The sequence below is a fragment of the Ammospiza nelsoni genome, chromosome 1 (assembly GCF_027579445.1).
Source record: "Ammospiza nelsoni isolate bAmmNel1 chromosome 1, bAmmNel1.pri, whole genome shotgun sequence".
NCBI classification, from domain to species: domain Eukaryota; kingdom Metazoa; phylum Chordata; class Aves; order Passeriformes; family Passerellidae; genus Ammospiza; species Ammospiza nelsoni.
The window spans coordinates 145,989,352-146,015,162 of record NC_080633.1 but is presented as its reverse complement, the minus strand read 5'-3'; the positions used below and the strand labels follow the sequence as shown (position 1 = coordinate 146,015,162).

General features: G+C 39.2%; 1 protein-coding gene across 1 annotated transcript in view; it reads left to right on the top strand.

Moving 5' to 3' along the window:
* The window catches only part of LOC132083060 (dynein axonemal assembly factor 11-like), a 232,404-nt gene extending 207,219 nt beyond the window's left edge, over nt 1-25,185 (top strand). The window contains exon 15 of the mRNA XM_059487586.1: nt 24,769-25,185. Coding sequence (XP_059343569.1) covers nt 24,769-24,955 — 187 coding nt within the window. The 3' untranslated portion in view covers nt 24,956-25,185. The remainder of the gene's footprint in view (nt 1-24,768) is intronic.
* The last annotated feature ends 626 nt before the right edge of the window (nt 25,186-25,811 follow it).

Below are 25,811 nucleotides of genomic sequence, written 5' to 3'. Positions count from 1 at the left end.
CCAAACTATGCTCACAGATGTTGCAAAAGCAAGGGAAAAAGTCAAACAGGAAGACACAAGTTGGACGGGAAGATATGAGGGACATGCCATGGATACTTTGGGAAAAAAACAATCAGTAAAATCTTGCTCAAAGTCAAAGCCACCAAAACCATATGCGATCAAGTGCAGGCACATGCAGCAAAATCTGCCTAAATGGATCCCCGCTGAAGGCCAAAGCAAATAAGAAGGACTTACAAACCCTCTGCAATAGAGACTCCGATCAAACAATTGCAAATTGAGGAGAAAAAAAACACAAGTGGGAAATTTGGGAAATTTAGTTACTACAACAATATGGACCGGGATTCAATCAGGTGCAGTGCAAAGGACAAAAACATGCCCAAACTATGCTAACAGAAGTTGCAAATGCGGGGTGAAAATAAAGGAGGACGACAAAACGTGGAGGAGAATATATTATGGAGGTGCCATGGATAATTTTGGGAAAAAAAAAGAAAATCAAAACAATCTGGCCCACAGTCAAAGCGATCTAAACCATATGCGATCAAGGGCAGGCACATGCAGCAAAATCTGCCTAAATCGATCCCCGCTGAAGGCCAAAGCAAATAAGAAGGACTTACAAACACTCTGCAATGGAGATTCCATCCAAGGAATTCGAAATGGAGGAGAAAAAAAAAAAAAGTGGGAAATTTGGGAAATTTAGTTACTACAACAATATGGACCGGGATTCAATCAGTTGCAGTGCAAAGGACAAAAACATGCCCAAACTATGCTAACAGAAGTTGCAAATGCGGGGGGAAAAAGAAGGAGGAAGACACAACTTGGAGGAGAATATATTATGGAGGTGCCATGGATAATTTTGGGAAAAAAAAAGAAAATTAAAAAAATCTTGCCCAGAGTCAAAGCCATGTAAACCATATGCGATCAAGGGCTGGCACATGCAGCAAAATCTGCCTAAATCAATCCCCGCTGAAGGCCAAAGCAAATAAGAAGGACTTACAAACACTCTGGAATGGAGTTTCCATTCAAGCAATTGCAATTGGAGGAGAAAAAAAACAAATGTGGGAAATTTGGGAAATTTAGTGACTACAAGAATATGGACGGGGATTCTCTCAGGTGCAGTGCAAAGGACAAAAACATGCCCAAACTATGCTCACAAATGTGTCAAAAGCAGGGGAAATAGTCAAGGAGGAATACAAAAGTTGGAGGGGAAGATATGAGGGACATGCCATGGATACAGAGGGAAAAAAGAAACAATCAAAAAATCTTGCTCAAAGTCAAAGCCATGAAAAGGCATGTCATGCCATCTAGTGCAGGGACATGCCCCCAAGATTCCTCTATTGGTCCTCATTGAAACCGCAAGATTCCGTTTCCCTTCCCGAAAGGAAATTTCATTTCCTTTCGGGAAGGGAAACGGAATCTTGCGAACACGAAAAGAAAGGCTAAGAAACACTCTGGAAAGGAGATAGGATCAAATGAAATGCAATTGAAAAAAACCAGAAAATCGGGAGATTTTGTGTGTCCAAAAAATCGTTTTTGAGGAATTGAGCTGCAGTGCAAAGGACCAAAACATGCCCAAACTATGCTCACAGATGTTGCAAAAGCAAGGGAAAAAGTCAAACAGGAAGACACAAGTTGGACGGGAAGATATGAGGGACATGCCATGGATACTTTGGGAAAAAAACAATCAGTAAAATCTTGCTCAAAGTCAAAGCCACCAAAACCATATGCGATCAAGTGCAGGCACATGCAGCAAAATCTGCCTAAATGGATCCCCGCTGAAGGCCAAAGCAAATAAGAAGGACTTACAAACCCTCTGCAATAGAGACTCCGATCAAACAATTGCAAATTGAGGAGAAAAAAAACACAAGTGGGAAATTTGGGAAATTTAGTTACTACAACAATATGGACCGGGATTCAATCAGGTGCAGTGCAAAGGACAAAAACATGCCCAAACTATGCTAACAGAAGTTGCAAAAGCGGGGTGAAAATAAAGGAGGACGACAAAACGTGGAGGAGAATATATTATGGAGGTGCCATGGATAATTTTGGGAAAAGAAAAGAAAATCAAAACAATCTTGCCCACAGTCAAAGCCATCTAAACCATATGCGATCAAGGGCAGGCACATGCAGCAAAATCTGCCTAAATCAATCCCCGCTGAAGGCCAAAGCAAATAAGAAGGACTTACAAACACTCTGCAATGGAGATTCCATCCAAGGAATTCGAAATGGAGGAGAAAAAAAACACAAGTGGGAAATTTGGGAAATTTAGTGACTACAAGTAAATGGACCGGGATTCAATCAGTTGCAGTGCAAAGGACAAAAACATGCCCAAACTATGCTAACAGAAGTTGCAAATGCGGGGTGAAAATAAAGGAGGACGACAAAACGTGGAGGAGAATATATTATGGAGGTGCCATGGATAATTTTGGGAAAAAAAAAGAAAATCAAAACAATCTTGCCCACAGTCAAAGCCATCTAAACCATATGCGATCAAGGGCAGGCACATGCAGCAAAATCTGCCTAAATCAATCCCCGCTGAAGGCCAAAGCAAATAAGAAGGACTTACAAACACTCTGGAATGGAGTTTCCATTCAAGCAATTGCAATTGGAGGAGAAAAAAAACAAAAGTGGGAAATTTGGGAAATTTAGTGACTACAAGAATATGGACGGGGATTCTCTCAGGTGCAGTGCAAAGGACAAAAACATGCCCAAACTATGCTCACAAATGTGTCAAAAGCAGGGGAAATAGTCAAGGAGGAATACAAAACTTGGAGGGGAAGATATGAGGGACATGCCATGGATACAGAGGGAAAAAAGAAACAATCAAAAAATCTTATCTTGCTCAAAGTCAAAGCCATGAAAAGGCATGTCATGCCATCTAGTGCAGGGACATGCCCCAAAGATTCCTCTATTGGTCCTCATTGAAACCGCAAGATTCCGTTTCCCTTCCCGAAAGGAAATTTCATTTCCTTTCGGGAAGGGAAACGGAATCTTGCGAACACGAAAAGAAAGGCTAAGAAACTCTCTGGAAAGGAGATAGGATCAAATGAAATGCAATTGAAAAAAACCAGAAAATCGGGAGATTTTGTGTGTCCAAAAAATCGTTTTTGAGGAATTGAGCTGCAGTGCAAAGGACCAAAACATGCCCAAACTATGCTCACAGATGTTGCAAAAGCAAGGGAAAAAGTCAAACAGGAAGACACAAGTTGGACGGGAAGATATGAGGGACATGCCATGGATACTTTGGGAAAAAAACAATCAGTAAAATCTTGCTCAAAGTCAAAGCCACCAAAACCATATGCGATCAAGTGCAGGCACATGCAGCAAAATCTGCCTAAATGGATCCCCGCTGAAGGCCAAAGCAAATAAGAAGGACTTACAAACCCTCTGCAATAGAGACTCCGATCAAACAATTGCAAATTGAGGAGAAAAAAAACACAAGTGGGAAATTTGGGAAATTTAGTTACTACAACAATATGGACCGGGATTCAATCAGGTGCAGTGCAAAGGACAAAAACATGCCCAAACTATGCTAACAGAAGTTGCAAAAGCGGGGTGAAAATAAAGGAGGACGACAAAACGTGGAGGAGAATATATTATGGAGGTGCCATGGATAATTTTGGGAAAAGAAAAGAAAATCAAAACAATCTTGCCCACAGTCAAAGCCATCTAAACCATATGCGATCAAGGGCAGGCACATGCAGCAAAATCTGCCTAAATCAATCCCCGCTGAAGGCCAAAGCAAATAAGAAGGACTTACAAACACTCTGCAATGGAGATTCCATCCAAGGAATTCGAAATGGAGGAGAAAAAAAACACAAGTGGGAAATTTGGGAAATTTAGTGACTACAAGTAAATGGACCGGGATTCAATCAGTTGCAGTGCAAAGGACAAAAACATGCCCAAACTATGCTAACAGAAGTTGCAAATGCGGGGTGAAAATAAAGGAGGACGACAAAACGTGGAGGAGAATATATTATGGAGGTGCCATGGATAATTTGGGGAAAAAAAAAGAAAATCAAAACAATCTGGCCCACAGTCAAAGCCATCTAAACCATATGCGATCAAGGGCAGGCACATGCAGCAAAATCTGCCTAAATCAATCCCCGCTGAAGGCCAAAGCAAATAAGAAGGACTTACAAACACTCTGGAATGGAGTTTCCATTCAAGCAATTGCAATTGGAGGAGAAAAAAAACAAAAGTGGGAAATTTGGGAAATTTAGTGACTACAAGAATATGGACGGGGATTCTCTCAGGTGCAGTGCAAAGGACAAAAACATGCCCAAACTATGCTCACAAATGTGTCAAAAGCAGGGGAAATAGTCAAGGAGGAATACAAAACTTGGAGGGGAAGATATGAGGGACATGCCATGGATACAGAGGGAAAAAAGAAACAATCAAAAAATCTTATCTTGCTCAAAGTCAAAGCCATGAAAAGGCATGTCATGCCATCTAGTGCAGGGACATGCCCCCAAGATTCCTCTATTGGTCCTCATTGAAACCGCAAGATTCCGTTTCCCTTCCCGAAAGGAAATTTCATTTCCTTTCGGGAAGGGAAACGGAATCTTGCGAACACGAAAAGAAAGGCTAAGAAACACTCTGGAAAGGAGATAGGATCAAATGAAATGCAATTGAAAAAAACCAGAAAATCGGGAGATTTTGTGTGTCCAAAAAATCGTTTTTGAGGAATTGAGCTGCAGTGCAAAGGACCAAAACATGCCCAAACTATGCTCACAGATGTTGCAAAAGCAAGGGAAAAAGTCAAACAGGAAGACACAAGTTGGACGGGAAGATATGAGGGACATGCCATGGATACTTTGGGAAAAAAACAATCAGTAAAATCTTGCTCACAGTCAGAGCCATAAAAAGCATATGCGATCAAGTGCAGGCACATGCAGCAAAATCTGCCTAAATGGATCCCCGCTGAAGGCCAAAGCAAATACGAAGGACTTACAAACACTCTGCAATAGAGACTCCGTTCAAACAATTGCAAATGGAGGAGAAAAAAAACACAAGTGGGAAATTTGGGAAATTTAGTTACTACAACAATATGGACCGGGATTCAATCAGGTGCAGTGCAAAGGACAAAAACATGCCCAAACTATGCTAACAGAAGTTGCAAAAGCGGGGTGAAAATAAAGGAGGACGACAAAACGTGGAGGAGAATATATTATGGAGGTGCCATGGATAATTTTGGGAAAAGAAAAGAAAATCAAAACAATCTGGCCCACAGTCAAAGCCATCTAAACCATATGCGATCAAGGGCAGGCACATGCAGCAAAATCTGCCTAAATCGATCCCCGCTGAAGGCCAAAGCAAATAAGAAGGACTTACAAACACTCTGCAATGGAGATTCCATCCAAGGAATTCGAAATGGAGGAGAAAAAAAAAAAAAGTGGGAAATTTGGGAAATTTAGTTACTACAACAATATGGACCGGGATTCAATCAGTTGCAGTGCAAAGGACAAAAACATGCCCAAACTATGCTAACAGAAGTTGCAAATGCGGGGGGAAAAAGAAGGAGGAAGACACAACTTGGAGGAGAATATATTATGGAGGTGCCATGGATAATTTTGGGAAAAAAAAAGAAAATTAAAAAAATCTTGCCCAGAGTCAAAGCCATGTAAACCATATGCGATCAAGGGCTGGCACATGCAGCAAAATCTGCCTAAATCAATCCCCGCTGAAGGCCAAAGCAAATAAGAAGGACTTACAAACACTCTGGAATGGAGTTTCCATTCAAGCAATTGCAATTGGAGGAGAAAAAAAACAAATGTGGGAAATTTGGGAAATTTAGTGACTACAAGAATATGGACGGGGATTCTCTCAGGTGCAGTGCAAAGGACAAAAACATGCCCAAACTATGCTCACAAATGTGTCAAAAGCAGGGGAAATAGTCAAGGAGGAATACAAAGCTTGGAGGGGAAGATATGAGGGACATGCCATGGATACAGAGGGAAAAAAGAAACAATCAAAAAATCTTGCTCAAAGTCAAAGCCATGAAAAGGCATGTCATGCCATCTAGTGCAGGGACATGCCCCCAAGATTCCTCTATTGGTCCTCATTGAAACCGCAAGATTCCGTTTCCCTTCCCGAAAGGAAATTTCATTTCCTTTCGGGAAGGGAAACGGAATCTTGCGAACACGAAAAGAAAGGCTAAGAAACTCTCTGGAAAGGAGATAGGATCAAATGAAATGCAATTGAAAAAAACCAGAAAATCGGGAGATTTTGTGTGTCCAAAAAATCGTTTTTGAGGAATTGAGCTGCAGTGCAAAGGACCAAAACATGCCCAAACTATGCTCACAGATGTTGCAAAAGCAAGGGAAAAAGTCAAACAGGAAGACACAAGTTGGATGGGAAGATATGAGGGACATGCCATGGATACTTTGGGAAAAAAACAATCAGTAAAATCTTGCTCACAGTCAGAGCCATAAAAAGCATATGCGATCAAGTGCAGGCACATGCAGCAAAATCTGCCTAAATCAATCCCCGCTGAAGGCCAAAGCAAATAAGAAGGGCTTACAAACACTCTGCAATAGAGACTCCGTTCAAACAATTGCAAATGGAGGAAAAAAAAACCAAAAGTGGGAAATTTGGGAAATTTAGTGACTACAAGTAAATGGACCGGGATTCAATCAGTTGCAGTGCAAAGGACAAAAACATGCCCAAACTATGCTCACAGATGTTGCAAAAGCGGGGTGAAAATAAAGGAGGACGACAAAACGTGGAGGAGAATATATTATGGAGGTGCCATGGATAATTTTGGATAAAAAAAGATAATCAAAACAACCTTGCCCACAGTCAAAGCCATCTAAACCATATGCAATCAAGGGCAGGCACATGCAGCATAATCTGCCTAAATCAATCCCCGCAAAAGGCCAAAGCAAATAAGAAGGACTTACAAACACTCTGCAATGGAGATTCCATCCAAGGAATTCGAAATGGAGGAAAAAAAAACCAAAAGTGGGAAATTTGGGAAATTTAGTGACTACAAGTAAATGGACCGGGATTCAATCAGTTGCAGTGCAAAGGACAAAAACATGCCCAAACTATGCTCACAGATGTTGCAAAAGCGGGGTGAAAATAAAGGAGGACGACAAAACTTGGAGGAGAATATATTATGGAGGTGCCATGGATAATTTTGGATAAAAAAAGAAAATCAAAACAACCTTGCCCAGAGTCAAAGCCATGTAAACCATATGCGATCAAGGGCAGGCACATGCAGCAAAATCTGCCTAAATGGATCCCCGCTGAAGGCCAAAGCAAATAAGAAGGACTTACAAACACTCTGCAATGGCGACTCCGTTCAAACAATTGCAAATGGAGGAGAATAAAAACAAATGTGGGAAATTAGGGAAATTTAGTGACTACAAGAAAATGGACCGGGATTCAATCAGTTGCAGTGCAAAGGACAAAAACATGCCCAAACTATGCTAACAGAAGTTGCAAATGCGGGAGGAAAAAGAAGGAGGAAGACACAACTTGGAGGAGAATATATTATGGAGGTGCCATGGATAATTTTGGGAAAAAATCAGAAAATTAAAAAAATCTTGCCCACAGTCAAAGCCATCAAAAGCATATGCAATCAAGGGCAGGCACATGCAGCAAAATCTGCCTAAATGAATCCCCACTGAAGGCCAAAGCAAATAAGAAGGACTTACAAACACTCTGGAATAGAGACTACGTTCAAACAATTGCAAATGGAGGAGAAAAAAACCGAATGTGGGAAATTTGGGAAATTTAGTGACTACAAGTAAATGGACCGGGATTCAATCAGGTGCAGTGCAAAGGACAAAAAAAAAATATGCAAAAACTATGCTAACAGTTGTTGCAAATGCGGGGGGAAAAAGAAGGAGGAAGACACAACTTGGAGGAGAATATATTATGGAGGTGCCATGGATAATTTTGGGGAAAAAAAAGAAAATCAAAACAATCTTGGCCACAGTCAAAGCCATCTAAACTATATGCGATCAAGGGCAGGCATATGCAGCAAAATCTGCCTAAATGAATCCCCACTGAAGGCCAAAGCAAATAAGAAGGACTTACAAACACTCTGCAATAGAGACTCCGTTCAAGCAATTGCAAATGGAGGAGAAAAAAAACACAAGTGGGAAATTTGGGAAATTTAGTGATTACCAGAATATGGACGGGGGTTCTCTCAGGTGCAGTGCAAAGGACAAAAACATGCCCAAACTATGCTAACTGAAGTTGCAAATGCGGGGGGAAAAAGAAGGAGGACGACACAACTTGGAGGAGAATATATTATGGAGGTGCAATGGATAATTTTGGGAAAATAAAGAAAATCAAAACAATCTTGCCCACAGTCAAAGCCATCTAAACCATATGCGATCAAGGGCAGGCACATGCAGCAAAATCTGCCTAAATCAATCCCCGCTGAAGGCCAAAGCAAATAAGAAGGACTTACAAACACTCTGCAATGGAGATTCCATCCAAGGAATTCGAAATGGAGGAGAAAAAAACACAAGTGGGAAATTTGGGAAATTTAGTGACTACAAGTAAATGGACCGGGATTCAATCAGTTGCAGTGCAAAGGACAAAAACATGCCCAAACTATGCTAACAGAAGTTGCAAATGCGGGGTGAAAATAAAGGAGGACGACAAAACGTGGAGGAGAATATATTATGGAGGTGCCATGGATAATTTTGGGAAAAAAAAAGAAAATCAAAACAATCTTGCCCACAGTCAAAGCCATCTAAACCATATGCGATCAAGGGCAGGCACATGCAGCAAAATCTGCCTAAATGGATCCCCGCTGAAGGCCAAAGCAAATAAGAAGGACTTACAAACACTCTGGAATGGAGTTTCCATTCAAGCAATTGCAATTGGAGGAGAAAAAAAACAAAAGTGGGAAATTTGGGAAATTTAGTGACTACAAGAATATGGACGGGGATTCTCTCAGGTGCAGTGCAAAGGACAAAAACATGCCCAAACTATGCTCACAAATGTGTCAAAAGCAGGGGAAATAGTCAAGGAGGAATACAAAACTTGGAGGGGAAGATATGAGGGACATGCCATGGATACAGAGGGAAAAAAGAAACAATCAAAAAATCTTATCTTGCTCAAAGTCAAAGCCATGAAAAGGCATGTCATGCCATCTAGTGCAGGGACATGCCCCAAAGATTCCTCTATTGGTCCTCATTGAAACCGCAAGATTCCGTTTCCCTTCCCGAAAGGAAATTTCATTTCCTTTCGGGAAGGGAAACGGAATCTTGCGAACACGAAAAGAAAGGCTAAGAAACTCTCTGGAAAGGAGATAGGATCAAATGAAATGCAATTGAAAAAAACCAGAAAATCGGGAGATTTTGTGTGTCCAAAAAATCGTTTTTGAGGAATTGAGCTGCAGTGCAAAGGACCAAAACATGCCCAAACTATGCTCACAGATGTTGCAAAAGCAAGGGAAAAAGTCAAACAGGAAGACACAAGTTGGACGGGAAGATATGAGGGACATGCCATGGATACTTTGGGAAAAAAACAATCAGTAAAATCTTGCTCACAGTCAGAGCCATAAAAAGCATATGCGATCAAGTGCAGGCACATGCAGCAAAATCTGCCTAAATGGATCCCCGCTGAAGGCCAAAGCAAATACGAAGGACTTACAAACACTCTGCAATAGAGACTCCGTTCAAACAATTGCAAATGGAGGAGAAAAAAAACACAAGTGGGAAATTTGGGAAATTTAGTTACTACAACAATATGGACCGGGATTCAATCAGGTGCAGTGCAAAGGACAAAAACATGCCCAAACTATGCTAACAGAAGTTGCAAAAGCGGGGTGAAAATAAAGGAGGACGACAAAACGTGGAGGAGAATATATTATGGAGGTGCCATGGATAATTTTGGGAAAAGAAAAGAAAATCAAAACAATCTGGCCCACAGTCAAAGCCATCTAAACCATATGCGATCAAGGGCAGGCACATGCAGCAAAATCTGCCTAAATGGATCCCCGCTGAAGGCCAAAGCAAATAAGAAGGACTTACAAACACTCTGCAATGGAGATTCCATCCAAGGAATTCGAAATGGAGGAGAAAAAAAACAAAAGTGGGAAATTTGGGAAATTTAGTGACTACAAGTAAATGGACCGGGATTCAATCAGTTGCAGTGCAAAGGACAAAAACATGCCCAAACTATGCTAACAGAAGTTGCAAATGCGGGGTGAAAATAAAGGAGGACGACAAAACGTGGAGGAGAATATATTATGGAGGTGCCATGGATAATTTTGGGAAAAAAAAAGAAAATTAAAAAAATCTTGCCCAGAGTCAAAGCCATGTAAACCATATGCGATCAAGGGCAGGCACATGCAGCAAAATCTGCCTAAATCAATCCCCGCTGAAGGCCAAAGCATATAAGAAGGACTTACAAACACTCTGGAATGGAGTTTCCATTCAAGCAATTGCAATTGGAGGAGAAAAAAAACAAAAGTGGGAAATTTGGGAAATTTAGTGACTACAAGAATATGGACGGGGATTCTCTCAGGTGCAGTGCAAAGGACAAAAACATGCCCAAACTATGCTCACAAATGTGTCAAAAGCAGGGGAAATAGTCAAGGAGGAATACAAAGCTTGGAGGGGAAGATATGAGGGACATGCCATGGATACAGAGGGAAAAAAGAAACAATCAAAAAATCTTGCTCAAAGTCAAAGCCATGAAAAGGCATGTCATGCCATCTAGTGCAGGGACATGCCCCCAAGATTCCTCTATTGGTCCTCATTGAAACCGCAAGATTCCGTTTCCCTTCCCGAAAGGAAATTTCATTTCCTTTCGGGAAGGGAAACGGAATCTTGCGAACACGAAAAGAAAGGCTAAGAAACACTCTGGAAAGGAGATAGGATCAAATGAAATGCAATTGAAAAAAACCAGAAAATCGGGAGATTTTGTGTGTCCAAAAAATCGTTTTTGAGGAATTGAGCTGCAGTGCAAAGGACCAAAACATGCCCAAACTATGCTCACAGATGTTGCAAAAGCAAGGGAAAAAGTCAAACAGGAAGACACAAGTTGGACGGGAAGATATGAGGGACATGCCATGGATACTTTGGGAAAAAAACAATCAGTAAAATCTTGCTCACAGTCAGAGCCATAAAAAGCATATGCGATCAAGTGCAGGCACATGCAGCAAAATCTGCCTAAATGGATCCCCGCTGAAGGCCAAAGCAAATACGAAGGACTTACAAACACTCTGCAATAGAGACTCCGTTCAAACAATTGCAAATGGAGGAGAAAAAAAACACAAGTGGGAAATTTGGGAAATTTAGTTACTACAACAATATGGACCGGGATTCAATCAGGTGCAGTGCAAAGGACAAAAACATGCCCAAACTATGCTAACAGAAGTTGCAAAAGCGGGGTGAAAATAAAGGAGGACGACAAAACGTGGAGGAGAATATATTATGGAGGTGCCATGGATAATTTTGGGAAAAGAAAAGAAAATCAAAACAATCTGGCCCACAGTCAAAGCCATCTAAACCATATGCGATCAAGGGCAGGCACATGCAGCAAAATCTGCCTAAATGGATCCCCGCTGAAGGCCAAAGCAAATAAGAAGGACTTACAAACACTCTGCAATGGAGATTCCATCCAAGGAATTCGAAATGGAGGAGAAAAAAAACAAAAGTGGGAAATTTGGGAAATTTAGTGACTACAAGTAAATGGACCGGGATTCAATCAGTTGCAGTGCAAAGGACAAAAACATGCCCAAACTATGCTAACAGAAGTTGCAAATGCGGGGTGAAAATAAAGGAGGACGACAAAACGTGGAGGAGAATATATTATGGAGGTGCCATGGATAATTTTGGGAAAAAAAAAGAAAATTAAAAAAATCTTGCCCAGAGTCAAAGCCATGTAAACCATATGCGATCAAGGGCAGGCACATGCAGCAAAATCTGCCTAAATCAATCCCCGCTGAAGGCCAAAGCATATAAGAAGGACTTACAAACACTCTGGAATGGAGTTTCCATTCAAGCAATTGCAATTGGAGGAGAAAAAAAACAAAAGTGGGAAATTTGGGAAATTTAGTGACTACAAGAATATGGACGGGGATTCTCTCAGGTGCAGTGCAAAGGACAAAAACATGCCCAAACTATGCTCACAAATGTGTCAAAAGCAGGGGAAATAGTCAAGGAGGAATACAAAGCTTGGAGGGGAAGATATGAGGGACATGCCATGGATACAGAGGGAAAAAAGAAACAATCAAAAAATCTTGCTCAAAGTCAAAGCCATGAAAAGGCATGTCATGCCATCTAGTGCAGGGACATGCCCCCAAGATTCCTCTATTGGTCCTCATTGAAACCGCAAGATTCCGTTTCCCTTCCCGAAAGGAAATTTCATTTCCTTTCGGGAAGGGAAACGGAATCTTGCGAACACGAAAAGAAAGGCTAAGAAACACTCTGGAAAGGAGATAGGATCAAATGAAATGCAATTGAAAAAAACCAGAAAATCGGGAGATTTTGTGTGTCCAAAAAATCGTTTTTGAGGAATTGAGCTGCAGTGCAAAGGACCAAAACATGCCCAAACTATGCTCACAGATGTTGCAAAAGCAAGGGAAAAAGTCAAACAGGAAGACACAAGTTGGATGGGAAGATATGAGGGACATGCCATGGATACTTTGGGAAAAAAACAATCAGTAAAATCTTGCTCACAGTCAGAGCCATAAAAAGCATATGCGATCAAGTGCAGGCACATGCAGCAAAATCTGCCTAAATCAATCCCCGCTGAAGGCCAAAGCAAATAAGAAGGGCTTACAAACACTCTGCAATAGAGACTCCGTTCAAACAATTGCAAATGGAGGAAAAAAAAACCAAAAGTGGGAAATTTGGGAAATTTAGTGACTACAAGTAAATGGACCGGGATTCAATCAGTTGCAGTGCAAAGGACAAAAACATGCCCAAACTATGCTCACAGATGTTGCAAAAGCGGGGTGAAAATAAAGGAGGACGACAAAACGTGGAGGAGAATATATTATGGAGGTGCCATGGATAATTTTGGATAAAAAAAGATAATCAAAACTACCTTGCCCACAGTCAAAGCCATCTAAACCATATGCAATCAAGGGCAGGCACATGCAGCATAATCTGCCTAAATCAATCCCCGCAAAAGGCCAAAGCAAATAAGAAGGACTTACAAACACTCTGCAATGGAGATTCCATCCAAGGAATTCGAAATGGAGGAAAAAAAAACCAAAAGTGGGAAATTTGGGAAATTTAGTGACTACAAGTAAATGGACCGGGATTCAATCAGTTGCAGTGCAAAGGACAAAAACATGCCCAAACTATGCTCACAGATGTTGCAAAAGCGGGGTGAAAATAAAGGAGGACGACAAAACTTGGAGGAGAATATATTATGGAGGTGCCATGGATAATTTTGGATAAAAAAAGAAAATCAAAACAACCTTGCCCAGAGTCAAAGCCATGTAAACCATATGCGATCAAGGGCAGGCACATGCAGCAAAATCTGCCTAAATGGATCCCCGCTGAAGGCCAAAGCAAATAAGAAGGACTTACAAACACTCTGCAATGGCGACTCCGTTCAAACAATTGCAAATGGAGGAGAATAAAAACAAATGTGGGAAATTAGGGAAATTTAGTGACTACAAGAAAATGGACCGGGATTCAATCAGTTGCAGTGCAAAGGACAAAAACATGCCCAAACTATGCTAACAGAAGTTGCAAATGCGGGAGGAAAAAGAAGGAGGAAGACACAACTTGGAGGAGAATATATTATGGAGGTGCCATGGATAATTTTGGGAAAAAATCAGAAAATTAAAAAAATCTTGCCCACAGTCAAAGCCATCAAAAGCATATGCAATCAAGGGCAGGCACATGCAGCAAAATCTGCCTAAATGAATCCCCACTGAAGGCCAAAGCAAATAAGAAGGACTTACAAACACTCTGCAATGGAGATTCCATCCAAGGAATTCGAAATGGAGGAAAAAAAAACCAAAAGTGGGAAATTTGGGAAATTTAGTGACTACAAGTAAATGGACCGGGATTCAATCAGTTGCAGTGCAAAGGACAAAAACATGCCCAAACTATGCTCACAGATGTTGCAAAAGCGGGGTGAAAATAAAGGAGGACGACAAAACTTGGAGGAGAATATATTATGGAGGTGCCATGGATAATTTTGGATAAAAAAAGAAAATCAAAACAACCTTGCCCAGAGTCAAAGCCATGTAAACCATATGCGATCAAGGGCAGGCACATGCAGCAAAATCTGCCTAAATGGATCCCCGCTGAAGGCCAAAGCAAATAAGAAGGACTTACAAACACTCTGCAATGGCGACTCCGTTCAAACAATTGCAAATGGAGGAGAATAAAAACAAATGTGGGAAATTAGGGAAATTTAGTGACTACAAGAAAATGGACCGGGATTCAATCAGTTGCAGTGCAAAGGACAAAAACATGCCCAAACTATGCTAACAGAAGTTGCAAATGCGGGAGGAAAAAGAAGGAGGAAGACACAACTTGGAGGAGAATATATTATGGAGGTGCCATGGATAATTTTGGGAAAAAATCAGAAAATTAAAAAAATCTTGCCCACAGTCAAAGCCATCAAAAGCATATGCAATCAAGGGCAGGCACATGCAGCAAAATCTGCCTAAATGAATCCCCACTGAAGGCCAAAGCAAATAAGAAGGACTTACAAACACTCTGGAATAGAGACTACGTTCAAACAATTGCAAATGGAGGAGAAAAAAACCGAATGTGGGAAATTTGGGAAATTTAGTGACTACAAGTAAATGGACCGGGATTCAATCAGGTGCAGTGCAAAGGACAAAAAAAAAATATGCCAAAACTATGCTAACAGTTGTTGCAAATGCGGGGGGAAAAAGAAGGAGGAAGACACAACTTGGAGGAGAATATATTATGGAGGTGCCATGGATAATTTTGGGGAAAAAAAAGAAAATCAAAACAATCTTGGCCACAGTCAAAGCCATCTAAACTATATGCGATCAAGGGCAGGCATATGCAGCAAAATCTGCCTAAATGAATCCCCACTGAAGGCCAAAGCAAATAAGAAGGACTTACAAACACTCTGCAATAGAGACTCCGTTCAAGCAATTGCAAATGGAGGAGAAAAAAAACACAAGTGGGAAATTTGGGAAATTTAGTGATTACCAGAATATGGACGGGGGTTCTCTCAGGTGCAGTGCAAAGGACAAAAACATGCCCAAACTATGCTAACTGAAGTTGCAAATGCGGGGGGAAAAAGAAGGAGGACGACACAACTTGGAGGAGAATATATTATGGAGGTGCAATGGATAATTTTGGGAAAATAAAGAAAATCAAAACAATCTTGCCCACAGTCAAAGCCATCTAAACCATATGCGATCAAGGGCAGGCACATGCAGCAAAATCTGCCTAAATCGATCCCCGCTGAAGGCCAAAGCAAATAAGAAGGACTTACAAACACTCTGCAATAGAGACTCCGTTCAAACAATTGCAAATGGAGGAGAAAAAAAACAAATGTGGGAATTTTGGGAAATTTAGTGACTACCAGAATATGGACTGGGATTCAATCAGGTGCAGTGTAAAGGACAAAAACATGTCAAAACTATGCTCACAGATGTTGCCAAAGAGAGGGAAATAGTCAAACAGGAAGGCACAAGTCGGATTGGAAGATATGAGGGACATGCCATGGATACTTTGGTAAAAAAATTATCAGAAGAATCTTTCTCAAAGTCAGAGCCATAAAAAGCATATGCGATCAAGTGCAGGCACATGCAGCAAAATCTGCCTAAATGGATCCCCGCTGAAGGCCAAAGCAAATACGAAGAACTTACAAACACTCTGCAATGGAGATTCCATCCAAGGAATTCCAAATGGAGGAGAAAAAAAACAAATGTGGGAAATTTGGGAAATGTAGTGACTACAAGAAAATGGAGCGGGATTCTCTCAGGTGCAGTGCAAAGGACAAAAACATGCCAAAACTATGCTCACAGATGTTGCAAAAGCAAGAGATAAAGTCAAACTGGAAGACACAACTTGGAGGGGAAGATATGAGGGGCATGCCATGGATACTTTGGGAAAAAAAAAAATTAAAAAATCTTGCCCGAAGTCAAAGCCATCTAAACCATATGCAATCAAGTGCAGGCACATGCAGCAAAGCCTGCCTAAATCGGTCCGCGCTGAAGGCCAAATCAAATAAGAAGGACTTACAAATACTCTGCAATGGAGTTTCCGATCAAGCAATTGCAAATGGAGGAGAAACATAACAAATGTGGGAAATTTGGGAAATTTAGTGACTACAAGAAAATGGACCGGGATTCTATTAGTTGCAGTTCAAAGGACCAAAACATGCCAAACTTAAGCTCACAGAAGTTGTAAAAGCAGGGGGAAAATGAAGGAGGAAGACAGAACTTGGAGGGGAAGATATTATGGACATGCCATGGATACATATGAAGAAAAGTAAAAATCAAAAAAGCTTGGTCAAATCAAAGCCATGAAAAGGCGTGGCATGCCATCTAATTCATTGTCATGCCCCAAAGATTCCTGTATTGGTCCCCATTGAAACCGCAAGATTCTGTTTCCCTTCCCGAAAGGAATTGAAATTTGCTTTGCATGTCACGCACACTGTCAGTACGTTTGTGTGTGCTTCCAGGCTGGGTGGTGCAGTTCACATTCCAGAATGGGGGATGCCATCCAGAGGGATGTGGACTAGCTTGACGAGTGGGTTCATGTGAATGTCATGGGGTTTAACCAGGTCAAATATGGTTAATCAGCTCTGCTCTTGTTAATGTAGTATAAAAACATCAACTGCTTTTGCAATATGTCCCAATGCACTCGAAATGCAAGGTGGTGTATATGGGCTAGGACAGCCCCTGGTATAAATAAAGGCTGAGAACAGAAGCGATTGAGAAGAAGTTGAGGATACTGGTGAATGAAAACCCTGACATGAGATGGCACTGTGCCTTTGCAGGCCAGAAATCCAGCCATGTCCCGGGTGGCATGAAAAGCAGCATGGATAGCAGGCTGAGGGAGGGGATTCTCCCTCTGTGCTCTGCTTTCCCAGACCCCACCTGGAGTTCTTCATCCAGCTCTGGGATCCTTGGTAAAGACATGGATCTGCTGGAGCCAGTCTAGAGGAAGGCCACAAAAATTATCAGAGGACTGGAGCACCTCTCGTATGAGGAAAGGCTGAGGGAGTCTGTGTTCTTCAGTCTGGAAGATAAGGCTTCAGGGAGACCTTCTAGGAGCCTTTCACTCTAAAAAGAATCTTGTAAAGGAGATGGGGACAGATTTCAAGGCATAATTGTCTTAAAGTAAAAGAGGGAAAATGTATAAGAAATAATTGTGTTATGAGGGGAGTGAAACACTGGCACCAGCTGTCCAGAGAGGTGATGGAGTCCCCACCCCTATAAATATTCAAGGTCAGGTTGAATGGGATTTACTTGAGGATGTGCCTTGCTCATTGCAGAGGGGTTGGACTGGATGTCCTGTGAATTTCCCTTCAAACCCAAACCATTCTGTGAGTCTATTTTATGATTCTTCTTTGCAAAAAGAATGGTGTTTTTCCACAGAAATGCAGCTAAATCTTTAAATGCATTACAAGAAAATAAGTTAAAGAAACAATTTGTGGGCTAGGAAATTGGTTCTAGGGTTGTAGGTTCCTTAGAACTCTCTGCCTTTAGTTTTGGCTGCATAGTAAACATTTAAATAATAATGGGAGCATGGAGGTAATTATGTGAAATGGTGCCCTTTCCTGCCAGCTGATGAACTAGAGATATTCTGTGGCATAGTGAAATTCCAAAAATTTGTGTTTGATTTCTGTGCAGTTTTAATAATATGATTTCTGCAGATTTTGAGGGCTAAAATATTACAGGAATATATACCACAAAAGTAGAAGTAGGAAAAGAGTCTTTGAATTACAGTTCTTTCTAAAAATAGCATGTTTTGACCTCTTTAGCTGAAAAGTTGCTGACTAGCCAGATGTTAAAAATTTGCTGAATTGTTGTCTCTTAGATTACAGAAGAACATTCATTACAGTGATTATACTTGACAGCTACAGATGTCTTAGCTAAATGCTGTCAGACATATAATCTGCCAAACTGTAATGCAGAGCTTTAAATCTCTTTAACTCTTGTTAGCTAGATTACATGATGATACTGTCATTACTTCTGCAATGTATGAGAGATTTCTTCTGTGACTGTGTACAAAACTGTATATGGCACCTTCAAAGAGGCAAGTTTCTGTAAAAGGAATTATGCTGATCTATAATATTCAGACTAATATAAAAAGAATAGACCGATCTGTTCTATTTACAAAGCCTCCATTAATGCAGTAGCTGGGTGTGCCATTCTTTACTGGAACTGGCCTCACAGTTCAGCTGTATGATACCAAAGCTGAGATCTCCATAGCTGCATAGAGGAAATTAAGAGGTAGGTAGAAACTGACTTTTCTGAAATTGTACTGGAAATCTTAAGAGCAACAGTTACATAAAGTCAACAATCCTTGTCTCATACCTTCAGCTTTAGACTATTCTTCCTTTAGCGTGTTGGAGAAGAAAAAAATTAAACACAAAATGTCTCTAAATGTAAATATACACACATTTGAGTTCCTCCAGTAATTAAATATTCTTAGGAATACAACTTTTTTTCTTTAATTTTTTGAGTTTTCTTCTTTTGCTTTTATTTTGTTTTTTATTACTGTAGATCTTTATATACAGAGAGGTTGAGAAATGTAGCCAGAGAATGGTTTGATTTGGAGAGGCAGAGGAATGGAGTGGCAACTTCTGCAGAGTTAAAAACCAATCAACAAGTTCTGATCTATACACATATTTTTTACTGAAATAAGGAATGTAAGGTAGAGGTGATTCCTGTCTTAGTAGTTCAGGCATTGCAAATCTGAGTGCCCTAAGTGTCTTCTCCCATCTTAGCTCTGCAGGAGTGCACTGAGTGACCAAGCCAGCACATGCTCTAGAGAATACCATGTAATGTATTAGTTAGAAATCTGACTTACATTCCACTGGAATTAGTTCTTAGTGGCAGTGAATAATGTTTGGCTTTTGGCAATTTTTTGTTTTGTTTTGTTTTGTTTAGTTTGTTTTGGGTTTTTTTTCATCTGAATTCTTAAGGAGAAAAAAAAGAAAAATATGCAGCTGGATTGTCCACCTCTGTCTGCTGGTGAGCCCATAAGTGCCTCTGAACAGTTTCAGATTAATTTCACTAATTGTGAGAGACATAAAATATATAAAATTACCTGTCATTTGTATTGAACTTGAGACTGAGAAAACTTGAATGGTTTTAATTACTGTATTGGATTTTAGTTCCAATCTTTTTCTAGCAAACATGCCATGGTAAGACTCATTAACAGAACTTCTTTTATGGTTTGCAGTTTCAGTGATAAACTGAAAGCATTACTTTACTTTTCTTGGAGAAGTAAAGTCTTGGAGAAGGTTTTAGTTGAGCCTTCTTTGCTTATTAACTAATAAAGAATAAAAGATTGATTATTTCAAAAATTCTCTACAGCCATCTCACTTGAGATATAAGTGTTGGTGAATATGAAACATACTGCAAAGCTCTTTCTTACTAAATGACCCTGATTTAGCTTGGTTCATTTTGGTGGAGAAGAGGTAAAGAAAAAATTTGTGGGAAAAATTGTAGATTGAAGAGTAAGAATCTTTCTTTGGGAGTGAGAAGTTCTAATTTGAATTCTTGAAGCAGTCCTTGTGAAGTGTCAGAATAATGCCTTTCCACAGAATAAATGGCTGAAAATCTCCCCAGTCTTAAATTCCTACAGCTTACACAGAGGGATGTGATGGGTTGGAAGGGAGAGAACTCTGTGTTGTGAAGAGAAATACAGTAGAACAAAATGAGTTATTTCCTCAGGATTGGGAAGGGAGGTGAGATGAGGTCAGAAACTGATTGGTGTTGCAAACTGATGTGAAAGAGATGCAAGAGGATTTATGGGATCTTTCAGAACCCAAATTCTCAGTGTCTATATCAAACACAAACATTTCAATGTGAAGAAAGACAAGTGTATCTCAAGAGCGGCCTGAATGACAGATAAGTAAATGTGTGAAAAGATCACAAATGGGAAGTCAATTATCAGTTCTATTGAGATATAATGCCTTTGATAAATATCTGGGATTAGATCACAAATCTTGAGAGCAGAACAGTTTGCAGAATTAATATTTTCTGGTAATGAAATTTGCTATCTGTCATGAAGACATTGAGAACTTTTAGAATTCAAGTAATATTGTATGGGAAAGAGGAATCATAGGAACTGTAATTCAGTTGGCTTCTTAGCCAGAAACTGTAGTCAGATATGACTAAGCAACATGTTAAAATGTTTTTTACTCACATTAATCTCGAAGGATGGAGTCATTTGCATTCTCATAGAGGCCTGGAGCTAATCAAAGTAGAGGGTGTACATCTCCATCATTTGACGAATTAGGAGAACAAAAGGTGGGGTTCCTCAGAAGTGATTTAAAAACTAATTTGCACACTGGCATCTGACAATCCTTAACTATAATAAAGGTGAGAAGGCTTCAGAAATGTGCCCTTCTGGAGGAAGCATTCTCAAGAGAACACTTCTGTTAGTTCCTGATCACTGCAGTCTGAAGTTATCTTTGGTTGTGCAGATTGGACAAGGACACAAGTCTGAGGACAGAGATGGACTTAAAAGTTGCTTTCTACCACTCCATAACTTTGAAAAAACTTTGCTAGAATAAAGTGTGATTTCAGTATATGTTTCCCAAATGTTTAAGGATTTCAAGTTTGTCTGACAAATATAACAATGAAAGGAGAGAAAATAAAATGATATTATAGTCACATATACAAATTCAGAGTCAATTTGCATATTGCAGGTATTGGAGCATTTTTCTTGCTTGCAGACAAGAGCAGTTTAAAATTTAATATCTTGAAGTGATTATTCAAAAGAAGGAAAGGGATGGAAGAGTGAAGTTGAAAATGTCACAATGGCTATAATTTTCTGTCTAATTTTCAAAAACATGGACATTAGTAATATACATATTCTCATATGTAAACAATATTCTGGGTAAACAATATTCTCAGTCTGATGAATCCTATTCATGAAATATATTTGCCTTTTAGAACACAATGGCCTAGATATCGTCAGCCTTTTCTTTATCAGAACATATACCACTGTTTTGTTAGTTATTTTTCACTGTTGTTCTGTCCTTGAGAGATGCATCTGATTCTACCAGTATTCATGTCTTCTCACTGATTCTGAAGTCTCCAGTGACAGCTTCATTCCAGATTACACACATATACAGAGATTTAAAAGGTCTCTTAAACAATGAAAGAGGGATTGATTTTTCAGTTACTTAAAAAACTATAATTATTTGCTTAGATTACCTAGTAGATTTTTTCTAAGCTTATAATTTCAAAAATTAAGACCAGAGTATGACGAGTGTCCTATGTTCACCATCAGTTTTTACCACGCCTAAATAAAGAACTGTCTTTCTCTAAGCTCTCAAATAAGATGTCATTCCATATACTGGAATCACTCTATTTTTTTATTCAAAAAAAGCTTTTATTTGTACTTTGTCTAGGATGATAATGATTTTTTGTCCTGTTTCATTCACAGTGTTAAAAGATTTGAAAAAGTGCCTCTTCAAAGCAGTTGGTTGTGACTCCTAAACATCTTTATATTTATGTCCTGATACCAGAAAGGAAACTTTCAGTCACATGTCAATAACCATATATTCTGGATCAAAGATATGAGAAATCTCTAGCAATCTAAATTTTATTGAAATTCAGAAGTTGACACAGGGAAATATAACTGTCAAGCAATTTAAATATCAAGTATGGGGATTAAAGACTGTGTAAATAAAAGTGTAAATTATCAAGAAATACCAAATTATCAGATATGCCGTATATCACACACCAGATTGTTCAGCAGGTTGCTATTGATGCAAAACTTTCTTTTTTGTGGAGTCTTCTAATTTTAATTTATTAAAAGCCTAATCAAACTGTATGGAGGTAGAAATAGCCTTTCAAAGGGAAAAAATATCAGGAGGAAATAAAGGATTTAATTTATTTTTGTGTGGAGCTCTAGTGTTTGAACATAATTTTTTAGGTAGAGAACACTCAGCAGCAGGTAGCAGTGCCAAAAACCGTGAACTTCATCTATTTTTAGACCTGAACTTGAAATAGTTTGCAAACACTGAGATTTTCAGGTATGTTCTCTAGCTGGTCCTTCAAAGAGTATTTTTGTTTCCATAACAGCTGTTGTACCATTGCTCATGGAAGAGCTTCAGCAACAAGATGATTTTTATTCTGTTAATTACATGGAAAAACTTGTTCTTCAAAAAATGTTCAGGTGGTTACCCTTGACCTCATCAATCCCCAGCCTCTTTTGCATGATTGCATGATGAGAGCAGCAGATCTGTGCTGTAGCTGCACTGGTTTCAGCCTGGCAGAGTCTTGCTGTCAGCCAGTTGTTGTATTGTGGTAGCTGGGGTAGCACTGGGGAGCTTTACTAAACACGTATAGAGTGTTTGATCATGTTCATGTAAGTACATGAAAACCACCTCCTTTCTGGAAAAATTCACTGTGCTTGATTCTCAGTCTTACCTGTTGCCTGTTGTTAACATACTTTGAGATTACATGTGGTGTTGCAAAATTGAGAATGCAATTTTGAGAATTGCATTTATGATGCAATAACCTTGTCATAGCTTGTTGATGTGGATTGTTACTTATGACACTCACTGTGAATTCAATTCTGGAATGCTGAAGTTTATTCTGCTACTAAGCAATAAGATATTCAAACTCCATTATTGTGTTTTCATGGATGACAATTTGTACAATTTTAGAGTTGTTGAACAAATGTGAGCTACCACTGCTAATTGAAATACTTCAATTTAAGGAAGTTCTTTTCTAGCATGTGATGGAGGCACAAGCTGAGCCTAATTTATTCTCATGTTTATGCTTTTTAGCTTTTTCTGAGGTGCCTCAGATTAGTGGTAAATGATTAGTTTAAGGGTCTGCTCTCTTTGTGATCTCACCAACAGCTAATGATAAAGTGATTCCAGGTCACAGCACATTTTGTAAATTACACAGGAAACTAAAATGCCCTTTACTTTTGGGGAGATGAACATTTTTCAGCATGTTGCCACAAATGAACACTTTTTTGTTTCATTTAATAGTATAGTGCAATATCAGAAAAAAATCTAGCTTTTTAAATTGAAGAATTTTTAGGGTAAAGAAATAAAACTTTTCTTATATTTGTTTTCATTACCCATAAAATTCTACTCAGAGTAATTTTTGCTTATGCTGCTATTTGGAAAAGATTTATGCAGGTTATTAAAGCATCTATCTTCTCTGGCTGTTTTCTGCTCAGAAAAAGTGATCAAATTATTCTTTTAGTACAAGAAAAACCTAGTGGCATAGAGCTGAAAGGGGTGGTTAGGCTGGTGACTGCCTCTTGTGGAGCTCCTGCTTTCCTCAGCATGGCACAGAGGAGGAGGAGCCCTCCCGTGAGCCCCTCTGCATCTCTGCTTCAGTGGCACAGGGACCCTGCCCTAGTGAGGGCTGGGGTGTCTGCTCACATCTCCCACAGCCTTGATGGAGAAGCACTGGCACAATCTGGAAGCTGCCCTGCAAAACTCTCCCTGTTTTAACAACTAAAGATGGTGTATTTTCAGTTTAAAATCTTTTACTGTGCTTTATATTCGAATTTCCATTTTCTGTGTTGTCATCCATAAAATTCATTCTGTCACGCAGTGACTTTGCCTCCCCCTTGTTTGTTCTATTTCTAAGGAGCCTTTCTGATCTCCTGGGTAAACAATTTTCTCACATCTCTAAAGGATGAGGCACTGTCTTTTCTAATGCTGAGCTGGGAGCTGTGACTCAGTATAAAATGGAGTACAAAGATGTACAAATCATGTTCTAATTTGAAGAAATTAAGCATAATTGTACAATTAAATTTCCATTTTGCCATTTTTTCATGTAAACAGTTACAAATTGCATGAAAGCAGGTTAGATTTTTTCCATTTAATCACTGAGCTCCTCTCTTAGAAATAGTGAGATTAAATGCTGCAAGACAGAGAGTATGTTTCAAATCTTTGATCATCATGTGATGCGGATAGGTTACCTTAATGAGTGGCCAGTACACATTTCTAAGTGTCATCTGAAAGAGTATCCTTAATAGCAATAGAATATGAAAATTGTGTTAAAACTCTGACTTTTCTTATAATTTAATTTATTTTTTAATAATAAAAACATGGTGAGGAGTCATGTTGCCAAAATACAAAAATTAGCTGATCAAGGCAGATAAGTTCCTAAAATTGTATTTTCTCTATAAATGCAAGTATTTCTGTTTTCCAAAGATGGACCTGTCACCTGGAAATTAATAGACAGTAAGTGGGAAGGAACTGTGCAAAAAGGAACAGAAAAAAAAAAGAATAAAAAAAACAGTTGGATTTAAAAAAATCTTACATCAAAAGCCAGCGATTTGTACTATGATACCAGCAGTCACCATGTTCTGATATAAAGGGTATTACAGCTATCTAAAATTAACTTTTGAAGTTGGAGACCAGTGATTCTTTTGTACAAAATCTTAGAGATTTTGTATTACTTTCATGTGTTTGCACTTAGGGTTTTTATTTAGCAATCAATTCTCAAGTTAGAAGAACTCTTAACCCTGGTTTAATTGGACTCAGTAACAACTCTCATACCATGTGTTTATAGGCAGGCACCCAAAATAGAACCAGAGAATCACATAATAAATTCAAACAGTTCTCCTATATTTGACACTCAAATTATGTTTTTTTCCATTTATTTCCCTCTTGTCTCAGGAGTGGACAAGTTGAGAAGTTGGAAGTGGATCCTAGTAAATATTCATTCCCTGATGTGACAAAGATAGTCCAAGAAAAGGAACTAACTGGACAGGGACCTATAAAGCTCCAACCACAGAAGGTTACTGAGGCTAAGAAGAGCTCCTATGATTTTGAAAATAACGAAGATGTTCCTCCCTTAATTTGAAACATTGTAAAATATCCCCTCTATAAGTAATGTGAATGCTTGTGTTGAATTCATGACCCCATGTATAAATAAAATAGAGCTGAAGTTGGGAATAACATTATATTTCCTATCACTAACTTTTTTATGCTGGTGTTTTCTGCTAGTTAGTTTTCTGTTAGTATATTGCTATATAAATTGTTTTTTCTAGATTGTTTACTTAGTAGCTCTGAAATTAGAATTGGGGCCTTATATCAGAGATTGTAATTTCTTCAAACAATTTACTGTCTGTGTTGAGAGATGACCCAATGCTGTAGAAAAAGAGAAAAGGAAGGAATAAAGCACTTGTATCAAGAGTTATCATTTTTCTCATTAAACTAAGGATGGGAAAAATCTCTGTGTACTCCTTCAGTGTTTTCATTTTCATAACAGACAACAGTAGAAGAAAAGGGTATGGTTGGAGTGAGAGATATTGCTGTAATTTACCATTCATGACTCAATCTTCAGCATAATGCACAGCTCCTGGATTCTGGAGCTTTCCTAATAATCCCACTTCTTGAAGATTTTGGGAAAAAATAAAGAGAAACTTCAAGAAAAAAAGTAAGTTGAGTGATCTACATTACCTTGCTTATGCATTTGTAATTGTTTATAATGGAAGACTTCATTTGCAAGACAAAATACTTCAGATTAAAATCAGCTTTTGCTTTTAGTCAAGAGCAAGCAAGTTCAGGAAGAAGCAAATAATATTTTCTGGTTAAAACTTGTTTTCATCCTCAAGATAGAAGATTAATGAGTTGCAGTATAACTGAACACTGTCTAAGCTCAGATAGTGCCCACAGTATCCTCAGCACCGTCACATTGATAACACAGCCTTTGAAAG